The sequence below is a fragment of the Pseudochaenichthys georgianus genome, chromosome 3 (genome assembly GCF_902827115.2).
Source record: "Pseudochaenichthys georgianus chromosome 3, fPseGeo1.2, whole genome shotgun sequence".
Classification (NCBI taxonomy): domain Eukaryota; kingdom Metazoa; phylum Chordata; class Actinopteri; order Perciformes; family Channichthyidae; genus Pseudochaenichthys; species Pseudochaenichthys georgianus.
Window position 1 is genome coordinate 41,729,861 of NC_047505.1, and position 19,164 is coordinate 41,749,024.

At 42.0% G+C, this 19,164-nt stretch overlaps 1 protein-coding gene across 2 annotated transcripts in view; it reads right to left on the reverse strand.

Annotated features, from left to right (window-relative positions):
- Positions 1 to 6,113, reverse strand: part of cnsta (consortin, connexin sorting protein a) — a 45,768-nt gene extending 39,655 nt beyond the window's left edge. The window contains exons 1-3 of one of the 2 annotated variants that reach the window (XM_034075275.2): positions 5,987 to 6,113; positions 1,584 to 1,672; positions 943 to 1,311 (exon numbers count right to left, since the gene is read on the reverse strand). In XM_034075275.2, the coding sequence (XP_033931166.1) occupies positions 943 to 1,311; positions 1,584 to 1,596 (382 nt within the window). In that variant the 5' untranslated portion in view covers positions 1,597 to 1,672; positions 5,987 to 6,113. Of the gene's footprint in view, positions 1 to 942; positions 1,312 to 1,531; positions 1,673 to 5,986 lie in introns of those variants that run through there. The other variant, XM_034075282.2, reaches the window with a different exon arrangement.
- Between the last annotated feature and the right edge of the window lie 13,051 nt (positions 6,114 to 19,164).

The window sequence follows — 19,164 nt, forward strand, 5'->3', positions numbered from 1 at the left end:
TAATACTTGTATTCTGAAAATTCTTCTCTTCCGGTGAGCATTAGCATGTGGCGAAATGCTACGTTTTCAAACCGTGAGTCGAAGGTGAAATGACATGTGATGTTGTACATTGAGCACACTGGGATTAGCACTCATTTATTGACGCTGAATAACGTTTATCAGGGAATGTTTAAATAACCACAGACACCAGAATATACGTAAGTGCTAGTTTTTTTGCGAGTCCAAGTACCGGTTTCTGACGTTCCGGTTTTAACCGGACTTGAACCGAAACTTTTTACAAGTCCAGTACCGGTTCGGCATACCGGTACGCAGCACTAGCCGTCAGTACGCTTGTCCATGTTTGTGATTGGTCAAATGTTGCTAACCCCGCCCCTTTCATGTGAGCGGACAGAGAAACCCTGGCTTGAGTTACCGAGTTGATAACCAGCGTCGTAGGATCGCTTAGCGAGATCGTGTTTGTTTTGGGTTAGTTAAGCCAGAGAACTCTAACATATCCAGGGTATGTTGAACTGGATTCGTAGTACAGGCCTCTGGCCAGACACCTTGTTTGCCGACTCATTAACCAGGATGTAAGCACTATAAGGAAACATAGGTGTGTATACCTGGAGAACACCAATGAAACTCAACAGAGCAGAGAGAGGTGCTGTTTTCAGCCGTTCCTTTAGTTTCCTTTTGCAACATTTCTGAGATCTTCTGCTATTTGTGTGTGTGGTTCTGTGAATTGTGTTTCATGTTCTGACAAAACTGTGCCCGTTATAATCAGGCTTAGGTATTAATAAAATGCTCAGCTGTGTAGCCCTAAGCTTGTTGTGGTTTTCTAATGCCTCTAAATGGCCAACAAAAGTACTACCGAGAAACAAAGATGTCTGTACTGTGTGGGGAAGTGTTTGTCTATGGTTGTATATGATATGATTTTCTCATTCATGTGTGTATGTTCCTTACCTGTTTCTGAATAGGAGGAATCAGTCATGGGAGTGTCTGGAGACTGGCAGCGCATTAGACAGCTTGATTCCTCTGACTCTTCCTCGTCTTCTTCATCCTTCATCACCTCATCAATGTCTTCTTCCTCATCCTCTCTACCTCTTTCTGTGCATGCTGCCTTTCCCTGCTCCTCTTCCACGTCCTTCCCATTGTTGTTGGCTTTTTGTATGAGCCCTCCTTCCTCTTCATTTTGTCTCTGTGAGAGTGTGTTTGTCTCGTTGAGATTTCGAGTTTGGGAAGTGAGATCTTCAGATTTAGGAAGGTTATCACAGAGGTCAACCTCTCCCATCTGAACTTGTGACATTACTCTGTCCTCCCTCGCAAGCTGGCCTATAAATAAAACAAAGGATCAGTTTTTCTTAATTCCATAAATATCAATACAAATATATATATATATATATATATATAACTCCTATGAATATCTTTCAGTTGATTTCATATTAACAGGTCAGCGGCAACTTGGGACAAAGCAACCGAGGACAACAAAAAAAAAATATTCCCAACAGTCATATTAGTATTTATATTGTGGTTTTCAAGTTGCTGTACTTACATATGTCGAGATGATATTATGTGTTCCGCTTTAGTGAAATGTAGACACTCACCACCATGATCCATCGGGCAACACCCTCAAAACGATTGAGCTTTCAGCATGAAGGTCAACGCCGCCTATTAGACAAGCACTTCTTCAAGCCTGCAGAGATAAGAAAAACCAGACAGAAAACAGATGCATATCAATAACAGAAGGCATGACGAGACAGATAAAGTCAGACTCCACTCAGGTGACAGGGAGAGTGAGAAAGGGAAAGATACAAAACAGGTCTAGCATCATTCCGAGTTGTCAAACCAACCCTAAGGCTTAAACTGATTTTTTTTTTTTTTTTTTTTAAATACTCCAGAATAAAGTCCTACCAACAACACATTGTACTGTAGTGTAATACCACAAACACATGTGTTGTACACTGCAATTTGACATGGGAATTTTACAGCCCAGATACAGCCCTGACTATAAATAACAAACGAAAATACAACAAAACAAACAACTGAACACTGTGTACAAGTCCTTTAACGATTAGGATACCACCAACTAAATAGAGAGTTTTCTCACCTATCCAAAGATAAATCAGCATCTACTGTACTTGCTCACCAGAATAAAGCTTAAATGCATATTTTATTTCGTTTTCTGTATCACTAAGCTAATTGTTCTGCTTGTAACCCTGTTTAACATTCAGCAAAACACATTTAGAAATAAAAAGCCTTGACAAACAGACCTTGCTCAACATTGATTCCCTGTGTTCATATTAAAACACGTATATGTAGTACATATATTTGTAACACATACAAGTGCCACAGATTAATATGTTGGTTTATTAACACTAACACTGAAGTGAGAAACTCTAGGATCATCTTGCCTTAAGGTTGCATAAGATTAGATACATTTTAAGGAGACTGACAACACCTTATGGATAAATGCTAGTGGTGCACGATATTAGGAATTATGACGTCATCCCGATAAACCCGATAAAAGTATTAATAGCCCCGATAATATACAATATATTCTTTGGGTAAAAAAAAGAAAAAAATACTGCGGTGTGGGCAGGGGCGCCGTAAGGGGGTGAAAAGTTAGGACGATTCTAAGGGCCCGTGACTGACAGGAGCCCAAACTATTTTAGAACATAAAGAAAAAAATGTTTCAGAAACCAATGTGATATCTTTTCATGGGGCCCAAAATCCCTAGCGGCGCCCCTGGGTGTGGGTGGATTGGGATGAGGGCTCCTCCCGTTTTGCCAGTACTGTGGTATTAGTGGTTTAGGAAGAGGGGAGTTTTTCACAAATCCAGCGCTACCTAACTCATGCCTGGCTGTGACGTAAATGGTGTGCGGCCGTGAAGCCAGGACAGTAAACAAACATGTCGTCGGTAGTATGGGACTATTTCAAAGTTACAGAGTTAGATAGTTCGCTTGCTATTTGTATTAACAAATGCAATGCAGAAGTTCCACGAGGAGGGAAAAAGGCAACGAGCTATAATACTTCCAACCTGATTAGTCACCTGAAACATCGCTACGATGGTGTGTTAAAAGCGTACGAAGACGCCTGCGCTGCTAAACGAGCGGCGAATCCAAAGCCAGCTGCAAAGGCACCGGGGCTTTTACCTATCGACGAGGCTTTTGAAAAAGGCAAGAAGTTTGCCAGAGACGACCCCAGGGTTAGTTTTGTTCATAGTAGTAATGCTCATGTCATTTGCTCACTACTAGTCTTTTTTTTACCACCAGGTGTGCAAAAACTACAGGTACATTTAATATATATATATATATATATATATTATATTATTATCGGTATCGGTCTTGAGAAGCAGGAAGTTATCGGTATGAATAAATGTAAAAATAGGAAGCTAAGTTTGCTTTTCTAGCTATGAACATAGCTCTAAGATACAAATAGAAGAGAGTGTTGTCTTGTTGTCTCCAGGCTCTCATTATCCTCTGGAGCAGTGGTTCCCAACCTTTTTTCCCAAGAGCCCCCCCAAATAACTCCTGTTGGAAGTTGCGCAACAGTGGTAATTAAGGTTTAAAAGTCTCAAAAATGCTACAACTACTGTCACAAACTGGATGAATGTGAAGTATTTTGTTAAAGGAGGATGAAAGCGTAATTAAGGAGCACTATTGGAGTGACTTTGATGGTTATTGGACTCAGGATTAATTTATTTGGATTCCCGCTGTATGAAGAAATTAAAGGACGGCGCAAGTGGAAACAATTCACAAAGAGATTAAACTGTTTAAAACACATGCTCAAAGTAAACCGGATTTTGCCGATGTGTTTATGTGGATTAAAAAAAATCGTAAATAATCTACAAAATGGAGGAGACCGATCTGATTGGAGCAACTGTGACAATGCGCTTATCCAGACAAGCCTGGTTTGGACACTTTATGGGCAGAAGAAACATTTATATTAATGAAAGAATTATACATTTCTGTCTTTTTATGCCTTTAATACTAACTTGAATTTTTATTAAAATTAATTAGTCAATAATTTTTTATATTTTATTGTAATGTAGAGACAAGGCTTTTAGTGACAATCATGTATTGCCTTACAATTATATGTAAAAGAAAAAAGTCTAAATATGATATTTGGCCTCAAATCATCAGAGGCCTGGCGCCCCCCTGCGATCTTTGGCAGGTTGGGAACCACAGCTCTGGAGGATAAAACAGTCCCTGCAAACAACTGTGATATTAAAGACTGATGCAACAACAACCTCCTGTTTATACACACAGGTGTTACTGTCCCCATCACACATGTTTTTTTATGATTTAAGGGTGTATTTATCCCCCACAGAGCCATCTGTCTATACAACCGTCCATCCTCTCCTCTCTTTTTTTTGCACCCTACTCCATGGGGGACAATGAATAATGAAAGACAGAAGAAGGGACAAACAAAACAAAGGGTGGAGGGAACTGACACTGTCCAGTGAGAGGCCACTGCAAAGACTTCTAACATACAGCAGAGCTACAGACAGGCAGAAATATAGGTTAATGCTATATGTCAGGTTATGTTTACATAAAGAATTGTTTTAAACACCTAAACTCACTTGTTTTTCCATTTCACTTGTTTAATCACTGAAGTGTCAAAAGCAAGACAAAGCACAAACCCCCTCTGTCCTGTCACCAAACCAGACTGGGGCCCAGACTGGAGTGAACTGTAAGATGGCCAAGCCACCCTGTAAATCAACACTTTGTACTCTTTACTCCACTACATTTATACAACAAAAGTTACTAGTTACTTTACATATTCACATTATAAACTAATAGGCCTACAACATATAAATAAACGAATACATAAACTATGATATAAAATGAAAGGTTAAGATTCCGAGGCGCAGCACATAGGGTAATTAAATTAGCTTTACATTTACCAGCAGTGATGAACACATTAATGCATTTATAATACTCCAGTAAATAAATATATATGATTATAAAATGGGACATTACGAACAATAAGTAGTAGTTTACTTTTGGAACCTTAAGTATATTTTGATACAATACTTTTGTACTTTTTTGTAATATTTTGTATGCAGGAATTTTACTTGTAACAAAGTATTTTCAGACTGTAGTATTCCTACTTTTACTTAGGTAAAACATCTGAGTACTTCTTACACCTCTGTCTAGATTGTATAGGTTAGGTTGTGCTTCAAATGCAGCCTTTTTGATTGCAGCGTTTGCAAATAAAAACCTCTATAAGTATGTTGCATGAAAAAATGAGACAATAGGTATTTTCGATTCTAAAATCTAGCAAAATAGCAAATTAGACGTTGGCTAAGATATTTGCAGTCATTGCGCATTTAGTCATTCAAAGAGGTGGGGCATAGTTGTTGGCTAGATCACTAGTTTAGGCCAGCAAGTCCATAACGTTAAAGCTAACTTGTTAAAATGTGCACAGGGCGTTTGACTTTAAAATATGTCTATAACTTTATATATTTAATGTAAACTGTGGTAACATTACCTTGATGACCCGAGGAAGTCAAAACACACTCAGGTGACTGACAGCAGTCATTTCCACCATGACACTGTTACCAATAACTGGTTGCTTGCGAACCGACGGTTAACTAACGTGTAATCATTATTAAGTGTGTTGATGTAGAGCTAGCATGTTACGAAGGTTTTTACAATTTGATGAAACAGCAGGAGATTAGCCTGGTCGCTATCGTTACGGATCATGCGCAGTTGATTTAACGTTATTGACAGTCTTCTGTTTCATCAAATTGTAAAAACCTTCGACCAGCTAAAGCTAACATTAAAGCTAACTACTATCCATAAACACGTAACGAAACAGCAACACAAAACGCTACGGCAAGCAATTAGTTAGCGCTAAGCTAGCCGATAGATAACACATCTGGCCACCATACCATGGAGAAAACCTAAAAAAATACCCATTTTAATTTACATAAATGCGCTTTTAAATATTAGCTAGTGTACACTACAAGGTCTACCACACAAACAGTGAATCCATTACTTACGGCTGAAACGGATGGCTGAATGTAAACAGCTGTGGCATCAGACTCTTTGCTGGGGATGTTGTTGTACTTGTACTGAATGAAGGTGTTTCCGACAGACAGACAGGGGTCGTCACCGTAGGTCGTTCCTGTCAGCAGGCCTCTGCTGCTGCTGCTGCTGCTCTGCTGCTGCTGGGAGAACGGTGCACTGTCGCCATCTTCTGCTTTTACTCTGTCAGTACCATTCATCATATTAAAGTGATCAGTGGATTTATTTTTGGGACAAGCATTAACAATAATGCAAGCAATTTAATCTAGTGCATTTTCTCTAAGATTAGTTATTTCCACTTTATGGTGTAAAGCAAACAGATATTGTTCTAAACTGTATTAAAGTAAACAGTTATTATCTTAAACTGTATTGAAGTGAACATGTATTATTTGGGACTGTTTTAAAGTAATCCTATATATATATAAACCTTCTTACTCACACTCCATGACCCAGACACCCTGTCACACACACACACACAACTACACACACACACACACACACACACACACACACACACACACACACACACACACACACACACACACACACACACACACACTTCCTCTTACCAAACAAAAAGCGACTTTTTTTTTTCAAACGCTTTTTTGGTCCATCTGCGGCGGTAGCCTAATAGGTTTTGTGGACTGTGATGAATATTAAATGTTGAGAGGAAATCTTTCCACCAATAATTCCAATAAGTAATCCAAAATGTATTCACTTCAGGTTTACGAAAGTAACTGTAATCAGATTACTCGTTTTTCAAATGTAATGCGAGCTGAATACAGTTACTTGATTTTTGTATTCTGATTACGTAACGCCGTTACATGTATTCCGTTACAACCCAACCCTGCACACACAAACACACACACACACACACACACACACACACACACACACACAAACACACACACACACACACGCACACACACACACACACTTCCTCTTACCAAACACACACACATGTCCTTTTCAAGGTTCTTTTTGGGGCCAATATAATCTCAAACACCAACATATCTGTGTACAATGTTTGATACCAATATATCTGTGTACAATGTTTGATTGTTTGAGAAAGAATAGTTTGTGTGAAACCTTCCCTGGGAAATTAAAGGAGTACAGTCCGGTGGAAGATAAGCAGTGACTCTCCGCCCCAAATATGTCCATATATACTGTTGTTTATTCATGCACGATGCCCCCTGTTGCTGACTGGCTGGTCCCGATACCTGTATCGCACGGCAGTAGAGCGGGGAGCCCGGAGTGCTCTGTTACAGGGCACTCTGTATTTTCGTATTGTGTCTTTTTACCATTAAAATCAGATTCTTGTTATAACTTTTATGCCGGTGTTTTGAACTCCTTTTCTTATTAATCTGACCAGGCTCATCTAACGGACGGTGCGGAGCAGAGCTGGGATTTAAGCCACCACTACTGTGTTTGCTCCTACAGGTGTTTGCAAAGCCAGCTGTTTGCATTGCTTACAAATGTAATAATTTAGATCATAAAATACTGTGTGGACTCATTTAAATCTGAACTCTAGTCTAAAAATGACAGATAATCAAATCTACCAAATAGTGAAATATTTTTCATTCAGAAGCCATATTTACTCACCAGTAGAATATTTGATGGACAATATTGTGCACATTGCTGTGAAAACTGTGCTCCAGCTTCTACTGTGTCCTGCAGGAGTAAATTATGCAGCCAAGCTCTACTCTATGACTCACAGGTGAGGTGGCTCATTTGGGATGTTGTAACACAGTTAGAGGGGTCAGGTAGGGTCATGAACAAGTGGGAGATTAACTGTTTGAACGATAGCTGCAGCTGACAGTTTTGCAACTCCGGCACCATGGACCTTGGTATCAGACCTTGGGAGTGAAGAGAGAGCTAAACCACAAATTAAAGCTCGAGATATCTCGTTACCTCCATCACTTGTACAAGTATCTGAAATAAGATGCCTCTGCAAGGGCAACACGTTCTCACTCCCAACCCGTCACATGTTGACGGTCGGTCAGGGCCCCTCCCCGTCACTCTATTACGGACAGGGTACCCCTTGAGAATCAGTTTTCAACGGCTGGGCGTCCTATAGACTTTCATAGACCTCCCATAGCGTTGATAATAGACGCCATGAGAACGCTCCCCGACGGTCGGTTGTTATTGTCAATAATTATTTATTTTGTAATAGTCACACTCGATTTCGCCGATTTTCTTGTTGCCCCAGCTGGTTGACACCTCTTTTAGCATAAATAAAGGCTACATTAATGTATTAAATCGATGTTAATCCATGTGTGTGGTTGTGGAATTAATGGGCGTGCCAGGCAACGCAATCATTTACAAACTCTTCAACTACAACCCTAATTATATTTAAAAACATGTTAGAAGGCCTCACGAAATACTTTAATGTGAATTAAAATTGAAATGTAAAGGGATGTGTGTGATGTGATGATTGACATAATTCACCCACGGATCTATGGGTTGGGGTATTGTTCCGCACGGACATTTTTAGTTAACCGGACTTCCTGTTGATGTGAAATCCGAAAACATTAAAAAAAATAAAAATAATACTTTATTCCGAGTTTGCTTGCTTTTCTCTATGGAGGTCATCACATAACGGCATTCTAATACACGGTTCGGCTGCATTAAATATTACATATCTGCCGTAGTTCGCTATTTATAGAGCCCTGATGAGAAGACTTCTAGACAAACAGGAACAACTGCCGCCGAAACTGAATATGTGACGTGGATCATAAATAGGCTATATCAATTAAACAAAATCTTCAATTTCTCTTCACAATATAAGTCTCTTTGCAGTATCAACACTAATTCGGCTGACTTTTATATTTGTTCCAATCGGTATATTGGTATATTTACACCATAACGGCGCACAGCTGATAGAAAGGGACACCTGGTGGTTAAAGCACGTGATTGAAATGTAGACAGAAATGTAGACATAAAAACTAATAAGGCTTTATTTAAACATTAAATAATACTTTAGGTTAAGGTCTTATTTTGAATAAGAAAAAAGCTTTGGGGGTTGTTGGAGCAAGGAGTGGTCTGAAACCCACCTCGGCTCCGCGTGTCCTTTGATGAGCTAGTCAGATTTATAAAAGAAGGAATTCAAAGCACCAGATAAAGGGTTAAACAATAATCTGCTTTAATGGTAAACAACAATACAAATACAGAGCACTCTGCAATAGTACAATACAGAGCGCTCCGGGCTGAATTCTACTACCGTGTGATATACGTACCACGACAGTCAGTCAGAAGACAGTGCCGAGCATGAGCATATCATAATATGTATACACACAAGTGGGGAGGAGTTGTGTTGGTTCCTCCTCCCTAGCTATTTGTTATTGGCGATTTCACTTCTGGGTGAGCTAGCCAGTGAGTTGGCAGTTTTCCATTGGCCAGTTTCACTTCTGGGCGGACCCAAGACAATGAGTCAGCAGCCGTTGACTCCGTCTGATTCGCTCCCTCTCCTTACGTGTGTGTGTGTCTATATAAGGATGTTTCCTGTCATGCAAACTGGTCCTATTACAGAGTAATTAAGCACACACATATATTTAAGCCAATTACTCCAACATGTTGTGGCAATTTAGCACGCACGACATCCTCTGAACTTCCTCTAACCTCAAGTCAGCTCACTTAACAGGAATACATCAATATAAAAAACCTCTCTATATTTTAGAGGAAAAAATGGACTTGTCCATCCAAGTTTTAACACACATGAATATATATAAAAACACACATATATTAGATGACATTATAAATGAATATACCAGAAATACGCTATACCAAACTTTCTGCTTAATACTTTACTTCAGGGTATAAATATTAAGCCTGACAAAGTACTAATATATTGCTTTCCTGCAATATTAACTACTGCATGTTTAAGCACTTATTTTAAGCCCCGAGCCTGTTTTTCAGGTCTCAGGCTCGAAAATGACATTCCCAGAACAAATGACCATATCTTCTCTTCTAAAGGGTTACATTAATAATCTTTTTTCTCAAAGCAAGGTTACACCTGTGAGTTGGATGTAGAAGTGTCAGAATCAATATAGATGTTTTTATTTTAAAGTAAATTCAGATTGAACACAGTAAAAAAATGTAAATGATTGTGTCCGTCCAAAAAAAAATCACTTATAGTGAAAACCACACTTGAATGATGGGATGGTAGACTAAAAGCTTTAGGAATCCAAACTACAACATATAATAACCCTGTATCAAGATTGATGCAAAACAAGTGAAATTTGACCTTTTTAGAGAGATTTAGCAAAAAATAAACCACTTCTGGGGTCATTTGGTTGGATTTTCCATATCTCTGGCCCCCCTTGGTCGATTTTGCTGATTGACATCTCTTTCTAACAGTCAGAGCCAATAGAGAACCGCAGTGACGCGTCCTAAAACCCGGATGTAAACTCCTTCCGGTTCCTTTGTCAAAAACGCAATGCAATTTTTCCATAGAATTTTGGAAAATAGCTCGAAATAAGGTCTGTGGTTGACACACATTTAAGAGACGGATCACGTTTTGTTCAGCCGGATAATATCCACATGTCTATCCTACTTTTATAGTTTTTGAAGCATAAATCTAGTCGCAAGAAGCACAATGCTAACGTTATGCTATAAAGTAACTACAGCAGGGTCGCTGCTTCAACGTCACGCCAACTTAAGATCCATATTCAAACATACAGATTGTAAATGGTACAAGTTGAAGTGTTTGTTTGAACAGTTTCCAGGAGGCAGGTACTTGCTTTCAAGCAGAACAGGGCAAACAAACTTAGCGGGAGTGTTTTACGTTTTCGGTGTAATGACGTAAAACGGCCTGGACAACTTCTGTAGTCCTATTCAGCCACTTGTTAACAACCATCGTTATTCAGACACGTAAACTCTTCAAAAATCACTAGCGGGGTCACTGCTGATGTATTTAATGTCGTAGAACAAAACGTGATCTGTCTCTTCAATTTGTGTCTCAAACAGACCTTATTTGGAGCTATTTTCCAAAATCCTATGGAGAAATTGCATTGCTTTTTATCGAAGGAACCGGACGTGGTAAAAATGCTAACTTACTTCCGGGTTTTAGGACGCGTCACTGCGGTTCTCTATGGAATCGAGGGGAACTCCGACATACTCCTTATTTGGTAATGTGTGTGTGTGTGAGACTGCCTACTGCATAGCCAAGACCGGAAGCTGCGATAACTCTGGTGGCTACCATTAGCAGCTAACTTTTAATCTCTGATCTTTACATAAAAATGGAATTATGGATTATAAATTAAAAAAATGATTACCCAGAAACATTATCAACCTATGGATTAACCGATACAGCCGCGTTTTCTCTCGTTTTAATGCCATTGAACCAGTCTTTTGATCAGATTGACAGCTACGGTGAGACGATCTCCCGTAAAAGCTCTGTAAAGGTACGTGTTGTGATGTCTGTGTTTGCTTCCCCTGTCAAGAGTTCGGATCACTCAGTGATGATATATATACCTAAATAATCTGTGGAACCTCAGCTTTAATCGGATATATTGTATGTGCAGCTACGATAAGTAATAAGGGTATCTTTTATCTTGAGTTCTGTGCCAAAGTGCATTAGCATTTTTCGCTCAGCGGTCATTTAGATGCTTCTTATGAGACTTGTGTTTTGTTTTGGTAAAAATGGAATGTATTGTCAGTTAGCTGTGATTATTCCCGTCAATCTGGTATAACACATTAATAGGTTCTTAAATATTAAGTGATACGATGGGCTCGTAAGAACTCAGATGCTCGATTCTGTTGCTTGGTAATAGTCTTTATTGGACAGAAACCAAAGCTATCAATGACTTCTAGGTTCTACTAGGACTCTCCATGGAATCACTAGGATCTACTAGGTACTGTAATATCGATCTCTGGTAAACAGGCATGGATCTAACGATAACACAAGACGAACCAACACCAGACAAAGGGAGAGAAGGACTAAATATACATATTAGGTAATGGGGCACAGGTGGACACAATCAGGGGCGGGAACAACAATCAGTCTAGCAGGTGCCACACGGACAGGAAGTGCCGACACCTGGAGAGAGAGAGTATAGTGATTATTATCAACAGACCGATAGACAAAACACTAAAACACAACAGCTAACAGCATACTAGCACTAAACCCTGACAGTACCCCCCCTTTTACGGACGGCTCCAGACGTCCCTGAATAGTGAGACCGTAGTCTGTCAAAATCTGTGATAAGGGACTTGTCGACAATGAAGCTGCCCGGGATCCAGCATCTTTCCTCTATTCCATACCCTACCCAGTCGACCAGGAACTGTCTCCCTCTACCCCGCTTTCTTTCTGACAGAATCTTTTTGACTGTATAGACGATACCTCCGTCGATGACCCGGGGAGGTGGAGGTGGTGTGGAGGGGGGAACCAGTCTGCTCTCTAAAACTGGTTTCAGCTTGCTGACATGGAACGTGGGGTGGACCTTGAGGGACTTTGGGAGACATAGGCGAACAGCAACAGGATTAATAACTTTTGAAATGGGATATGGACCAACGAACCGAGGAGCCAGTTTCCTGGAGGGGACGTGCAGAGGAAGATCTTTGGTGGACAACCACACTCGTTGACCGACCTTGTATCTAGGAGATGGACGTCGCTTTCGGTCAGCCAACCTCTTCATGCCGGTCGCACTTCTCTGCAGCATCTGGCGAACTCCCTTCCATACCCGGCGACAGCGGCGAACCAGAGCATGTGCTGATGGTACGATAACTTCCTGCTCGAGCTCCGGGAACAATGGAGGCTGGTATCCATGGACACATTGGAAAGGAGAGATTCCGGTGGCTGATGTGGGTAAGGTGTTGTGTGCATACTCAACCCAAATCAGATGTTTGCTCCAGGTGGTAGGTTTCTGGGACACCAGGCATCTCAAACAGGTCTCCATTTCTTGGTTCATCCTCTCCGCTTGGCCGTTTGACTGGGGATGGTATCCGGACGTCAGGCTCACAGTGGCTTGGATCAGGGGACAAAACTCCCTCCAGAAACGTGAAACGAATTGTGGGCCTCGGTCTGAAACGACATCGTTTGGGAAACCATGGATACGGAAAACATGGGACAACATGGCCTGTGCTGTTTCTCTGGCCGTAGGAAATTTGGACATGGGGATGAGGTGTACCATCTTGGAAAAACGATCAATGACTGTGAGTACTGTGGTGTAACCTGCCGAAGGTGGAAATCCTGTCACAAAGTCCAACGCAATGTGCGACCATGGTCTGTTGGGAATGGGCAGAGGTCGGAGAAGACCTGCCACAGCTTGACGAGACGTCTTGTTCCTAGCACACACAGGACATGCTGCCACATATTCTGCCACATCTTTCCCCATAGCAGGCCACCAGAATCTGTGTTTCACCATAAAGAGGGTCCTCTTGGTTCCAGGATGGCATGAAAGAACAGATGTATGGGCCCAATGAATCACCTTAGAACGAAGTGTCCCTGGAACAAACAGGCGATTCTGAGGACACCCTTTAGGAACAGGATTCCTGCTGTTAGCCTGTTTGACCTTGGCTTCAATTGGCCAGGTCACACTCCCTATCAATCAATCAATCAATCAATGTTTATTTATATAGCCCAATATCACAAATGTTACATTTGTCTCAGTGGTCTTCACAGTGTGTACAGAATATCAGTATGACAATACGACACCCTCTGTCCTTAGACCCTCACATCGTACAAGGAAAAACTTCCAAAGAAAACCCAGTTTAAAGGGAAAAATGGGAGAAACCTCAGGGAGAGCAACAGAGGAGGGATCCCTCTCCCAGGACGGACAGACGTGCAATAGATGCCGTGTGTAAATTGAAAAGATAATACATTTGCAACATAGGTAGTCCAAATGTTTGGAAATGCATGTGTGTATAATAGGAAGATGAATCCACGAGGATATCCATCCAGGACCTATGATCCAGGACCACAGCCACGACTCAAGATCCAGCGCTCGTGATCCAGGACACAGGACCGCAGGATCATCCATGATTCCGGATCCCAGCGTATATAGACACCAAAAAGAAAGACATTTGGGGAAGCTGGGTTAATCGGAACATGAGTGTACACGGGTATAGACAGAGAGAAGGAAGAAGTAAGATGTCCCCCGACAAACTAAGCCTATATCAGCAAAACTAGGGGCTGAATCTAATCAGCCCTAACTATAAGCTTTATCAAAAAGGAAGGTCTTAAGCGCACTCTTAAAAACGGATAGGGTGTCTGCCGCCCGAACACAAACTGGAAGCTGATTCCACAAATGTGGAGCTTGATAAGAAAAGGCTCTGGCTCCCATTGTACTTTTAAAGATTCTAGGAACAACCAACAACCCTGCATTCTTGGAACGCAATGCCCTAGTAGGACAGTAGGGTATAATGAGTTCTTTAAGGTAAGATGGCGCCTGCCCATTAAGGGCTTTGTAGGCGAGAAGAAGAATTTTAAATTCTATCCTGTGTTCTATAGGGAGCCAGTGTAAGGCAGCCAGAACAGGAGTAATGTGGTCCCTTTTCCTAACTCTGGTTAGTACACGAGCCGCAGCATTTTGAATCAGCTGAAGCGACTTGATTGACTTCTTAGTACTCCCTGATAATAAAGAGTTACAATAATCCAGCCTAGAAGTAACAAATGCATGGACTAGTTTCTCTGCATCGTTTTGAGGCAAGATATGCCTGATTTTTGCAATGTTACGTAGATGGAAGTAGGCGGTCCTTGAAATTGATTTTATGTGATTTTATGTGCGTTAAAGGATAAATCCTGATCAAATATAACACCAAGATTCCTTACAGTCTCACTGGAGGCCAAATTAATGCCATCCATAGTTAGTATGTCTTTAGATAATTTGTTTCGTAGATTCTTCGGGCCAAGTACAATAACTTCAGTTTTGGTCGTGTTTAACATCAAAAAGTTTAAGGTCATCCACGTTTTTAAGTCCTTAAGGCAGTCTTGAATTTTATTTAGATGATTAATTTCATCAGGCTTGATTGATAAATATAGTTGAGTATCATCCGCATAACAATGAAAGTTTACAGAATGATTCCTTATAATATTGCCTAACGGAAGCATATATAATGTGAACAAAATAGGTCCGAGCACTGAGCCCTGTGGCACTCCATGGCTAACTTTGGTTTGCGTGGAAGATTCATCGTTAACACGTACAAACTGAGAGCGTTCAGATAGATAGGACCTAAACCAGCCTAAAGCAGTTCCCTGTATGCCAACTAAGTGCTCTAGTCTTTGCAATAGGATATCATGGTCAATAGTATCAAATGCAGCACTAAGATCGAGCAAAACAAGAATAGAAACAAGTCCCTTGTCTGAGGCTATTAGAATATCATTTGTGACTTTAACCAGAGCTGTCTCTGTGCTATGATGTGTTCTAAAGCCAGACTGAAAATCTTCAAATAAATCATTGTTTTTTAAGTAATCACACAACTGTTTTGCGACCGCTTTCTCAAGAATTTTTGAGAGGAACGGAAGATTAGAAATAGGTCTATAGTTGGCTAAAACCTCTGGATCGAGGTTGTGCTTTTTAAGAAGCGGTTTTATCACTGCTACTTTGAATGATTGTGGAACATAGCCTGATAATAAAGACATATTCATAATATTTAATAAAGAAGTGCTAATTAATGGAAAAACTTCCTATCACTCGGTCTGGCCGCAGAATGGGGTCTGGCTCAGGATCAAACATCCTGGAGAGTGCATCAGGCTTTCCATTCTGTGAACCAGGTCGATATGACAGAGTGAACCTAAATCTGTTAAAGAAAAAAGCCCATCTGGCCTGCCTAGAGTTCAAGCGTTTGACCTTCCTGATGTATTGCAGGTTTTTGTGATCCGTCCAGACCAGGAAATCCTGCTCCGCTCCCTCCAACCAGTGCCGCCACTCCTCCAAAGCAATCTTCACCGCCAACAGTTCCCGATTTCCCACGTCGTAATTCCTCTCGGCAGAAGATAGCTTACGGGAGAGATATGCACATGGATGAAGTTTGTTGTCCTCCGCTGATATCTGGGACAGTATAGCTCCAACGCCGTCGTTGGAGGCGTCCACTTCCACCACAAACTGTCGGTGGCGATCAGGTACCGTCAGGATGGGAGCTGTGGTGAACCTCCTCTTCAGTTCCAGGAAAGATTTCTCTGCCTGTGAATTCCACACAAACTGAACATGGGGAGAGGTAAGGGCATGGAGAGGAGAGGCAATAGCACTGAAATTGCGTATGAAACGTCTGTAAAAGTTAGCAAACCCCAAAAATTGCTGAACTTTCTTTCTATTGTCTGGTGTTGGCCAATTAGCCACATCACTGACCTTAGCTGGGTCCATTTCCACTTTGTTAGGGGAAATCACAAAGCCCAAAAATGACACTGAGTTGACATGAAACTCACATTTTTCGGCCTTCACAAACAAATGGTTAGCCAGGAGTCTCTGAAGAACAAGGTGCACATGGTTAACATGAGTTTTCTCATCTGGAGAAAAGATGAGAATATCATCGAGATACACAAAACAGAAAACATTCAGAAAATCTCTTAACACATCATTAATGAGGGCTTGGAAAACAGCAGGTGCATTACAAAGTCCAAAAGGCATCACCAAATATTCATAATGTCCCGTAGGTGTATTGAAACCTGTTTTCCACTCATCGCCCTCCCGGATGCGCACAAGGTGATAAGCATTCCTTAAGTCAAGCTTGGTGAATATCTTAGCTCCCTGTAACAGTTCGAATGCCGTAGAGATGAGTGGAAGGGGATATCTGTTCTTAACTATGATCTGATTTAGCGGACTGTAGTCAATACAGGGCCTCAATGTCCCGTCCTTTTTCCCCACGAAAAAGAAACCTGCCGCTGCTGGGGATGAAGATGTCCGAATCAAACCAGCTTTGAGTGAAGAATCGATATATTCCTTCATGGCCTCCCTTTCTGGCCCAGAAAGTGAGTACAACCGTCCCTTGGGAATAGTAGAGCCTGACAGAAGGTCTATGGGGCAATCGTACGGTCTATGGGGTGGCAAAGAAGTAGCTCGTGTTTTATTAAACACCTCCTTGATGTCTAAATAACACGCCGGAATTTTAGCCAAATCAGGAAAGTCAGAAGGCTTAGAAAAAGTGTCAGTGTTATTGCCTGACCCCTGCTTAGAGTTACTAGATCCATGCAATTTACTCAACCCTGTTTTACTTAAACATGAACGAGAGCACTCAACTCCCCACCCTTTAACCTTTCCTGTCTGCCAGTCAACGTGAGGGTTGTGTTTAACAAGCCAGGGGTACCCCAAAATGATAGGATGTTGAGCAGAGTTAAATAAATGAAAACTTATTTGCTCACGATGTTCCTGATCTATGACTAATACCATGGGCTCCGTGCGATGAGTAATAGTACATAAAAGGCGTCCGTCCAAGGCACTAGCCTCTAAGGGTTGATCTAAAATAACGACCTTTAAGTTTAAACTTTTAGCCAACTCCCAGTCTAACAAACTCTCATCAGCCCCAGAATCGACTAATGCATCCTGAGTCATAGTATTATCACCAAGTTTGATTTGTACCTGCATTAATTTTCTGACTGGAGAGTCGACGGAAGTCACTCGGCTCACCAGCGTCCTCCTTCCCGCTGATGAGCCCGATCTTTTACTGAACAGGCTGCCGAAACATGACCCTGCTGGCCGCAGTAGAAGCATCGCCGTTCCCGTAGACGGCGCTGACGCTCCTCCGGAGTGAGTCTGGCTCTACCGAGCTGCATCAGTTCCTCCGCGGCGATAGGGGGCGCTGGTCGCACTGGAGGTGAAGACTGGGAATTCCTCTGCCAAGCGTTGTATTCCCTCGGTAATTCCTGTCTGAAAGGTGGAGTGGATCCTGTATTCCTTCTTTTCTCCCGCCCTCTTTCAGCTAGACGTTGATCAACCCGGATAGCCATGGCGATGAGCGAGTCCACATCTTCAGGCAGCTGTAATGGAGCCAACTGATCCTTTATGGGATCCGATAATCCATGCAGGAAGGCATCAAAGAGAGCCGCTGAGTTCCACCCACTCTCCGCTGCCAAAGTACGGAACTCGATTGCGTAATCCATCACTCTCCTCTGCCACTGCTTAATGTTCACCAGGGCTCTCGCTGCCTCTCTCCCGGGTGATGTCAGATCAAAAATCTTGCTCATGGTCTCCAAAAACAGTCTTAATGACTGACAAACAGGCGAGTTCCGGGACCACTCCGCTGTTGCCCAGGCTTCCGCTCTCCCCGTCAGATGAGAAACAATAAAAGCTATCTTAGCTTGATCGGTGGGAAATGCTGCGGGCTGGTGTTTGAAGTGGAGATCGCACTGCACCAGGAAAGGACGACAGTTTCCAGATTCTCCGGAGAACTTCTCTGGCGAAGCGAGGCGGATCGTAGGCGAATGTACGGGGACTTGAACGGGAATATCAGCAGACCCGACCCCCGCTGGACCGGAAAACTGTGCCGCAGGAACACCAGGATTTGCCACGAGATGAGTGAGTACTTCCCGCATCTTCTCAGCCAGTAGGTTTATTTCCGTTGACACAGTAGCTTGAAGGTTGTCTTGACGAACATTCAAACTCTGGACCCCTTGGTTAATAGCTGACAGCTGTTCCTCATGCTGATGAAGGAGTCTACCCTGCCCGTGCAGGGCCGTCTTTAGCGTTGTAGAATCGGCTGAGTCCATCTTGTTAGGTTGGTTCGTTCTGATACGATGGGCTCGTAAGAACTCAGATGCTCGATTCTGTTGCTTGGTAATAGTCTTTATTGGACAGAAACCAAAGCTATCAATGACTTCTAGGCTCTACTAGGACTCTCCATGGAATCACTAGGATCTACTAGGTACTGTAATATCGATCTCTGGTAAACAGGCATGGATCTAACGATAACACAAGACGAACCAACACCAGACAAAGGGAGAGAAGGACTAAATATACATATTAGGTAATGGGGCATAGGTGGACACAATCAGGGGCGGGAACAACAATCAGTCTAGCAGGTGCCACACGGACAGGAAGTGCCGACACCTGGAGAGAGAGAGTATAGTGATTATTATCAACAGACCGATAGACAAAACACTAAAACACAACAGCTAACAGCATACTAGCACTAAACCCTGACATTAAGATCCCCTGAGACAGTGTCGTGACTGCTCTTCTGCCGGCGGTCCTGCCAACCCTGTGTCCTGTGCCGTTGGAGG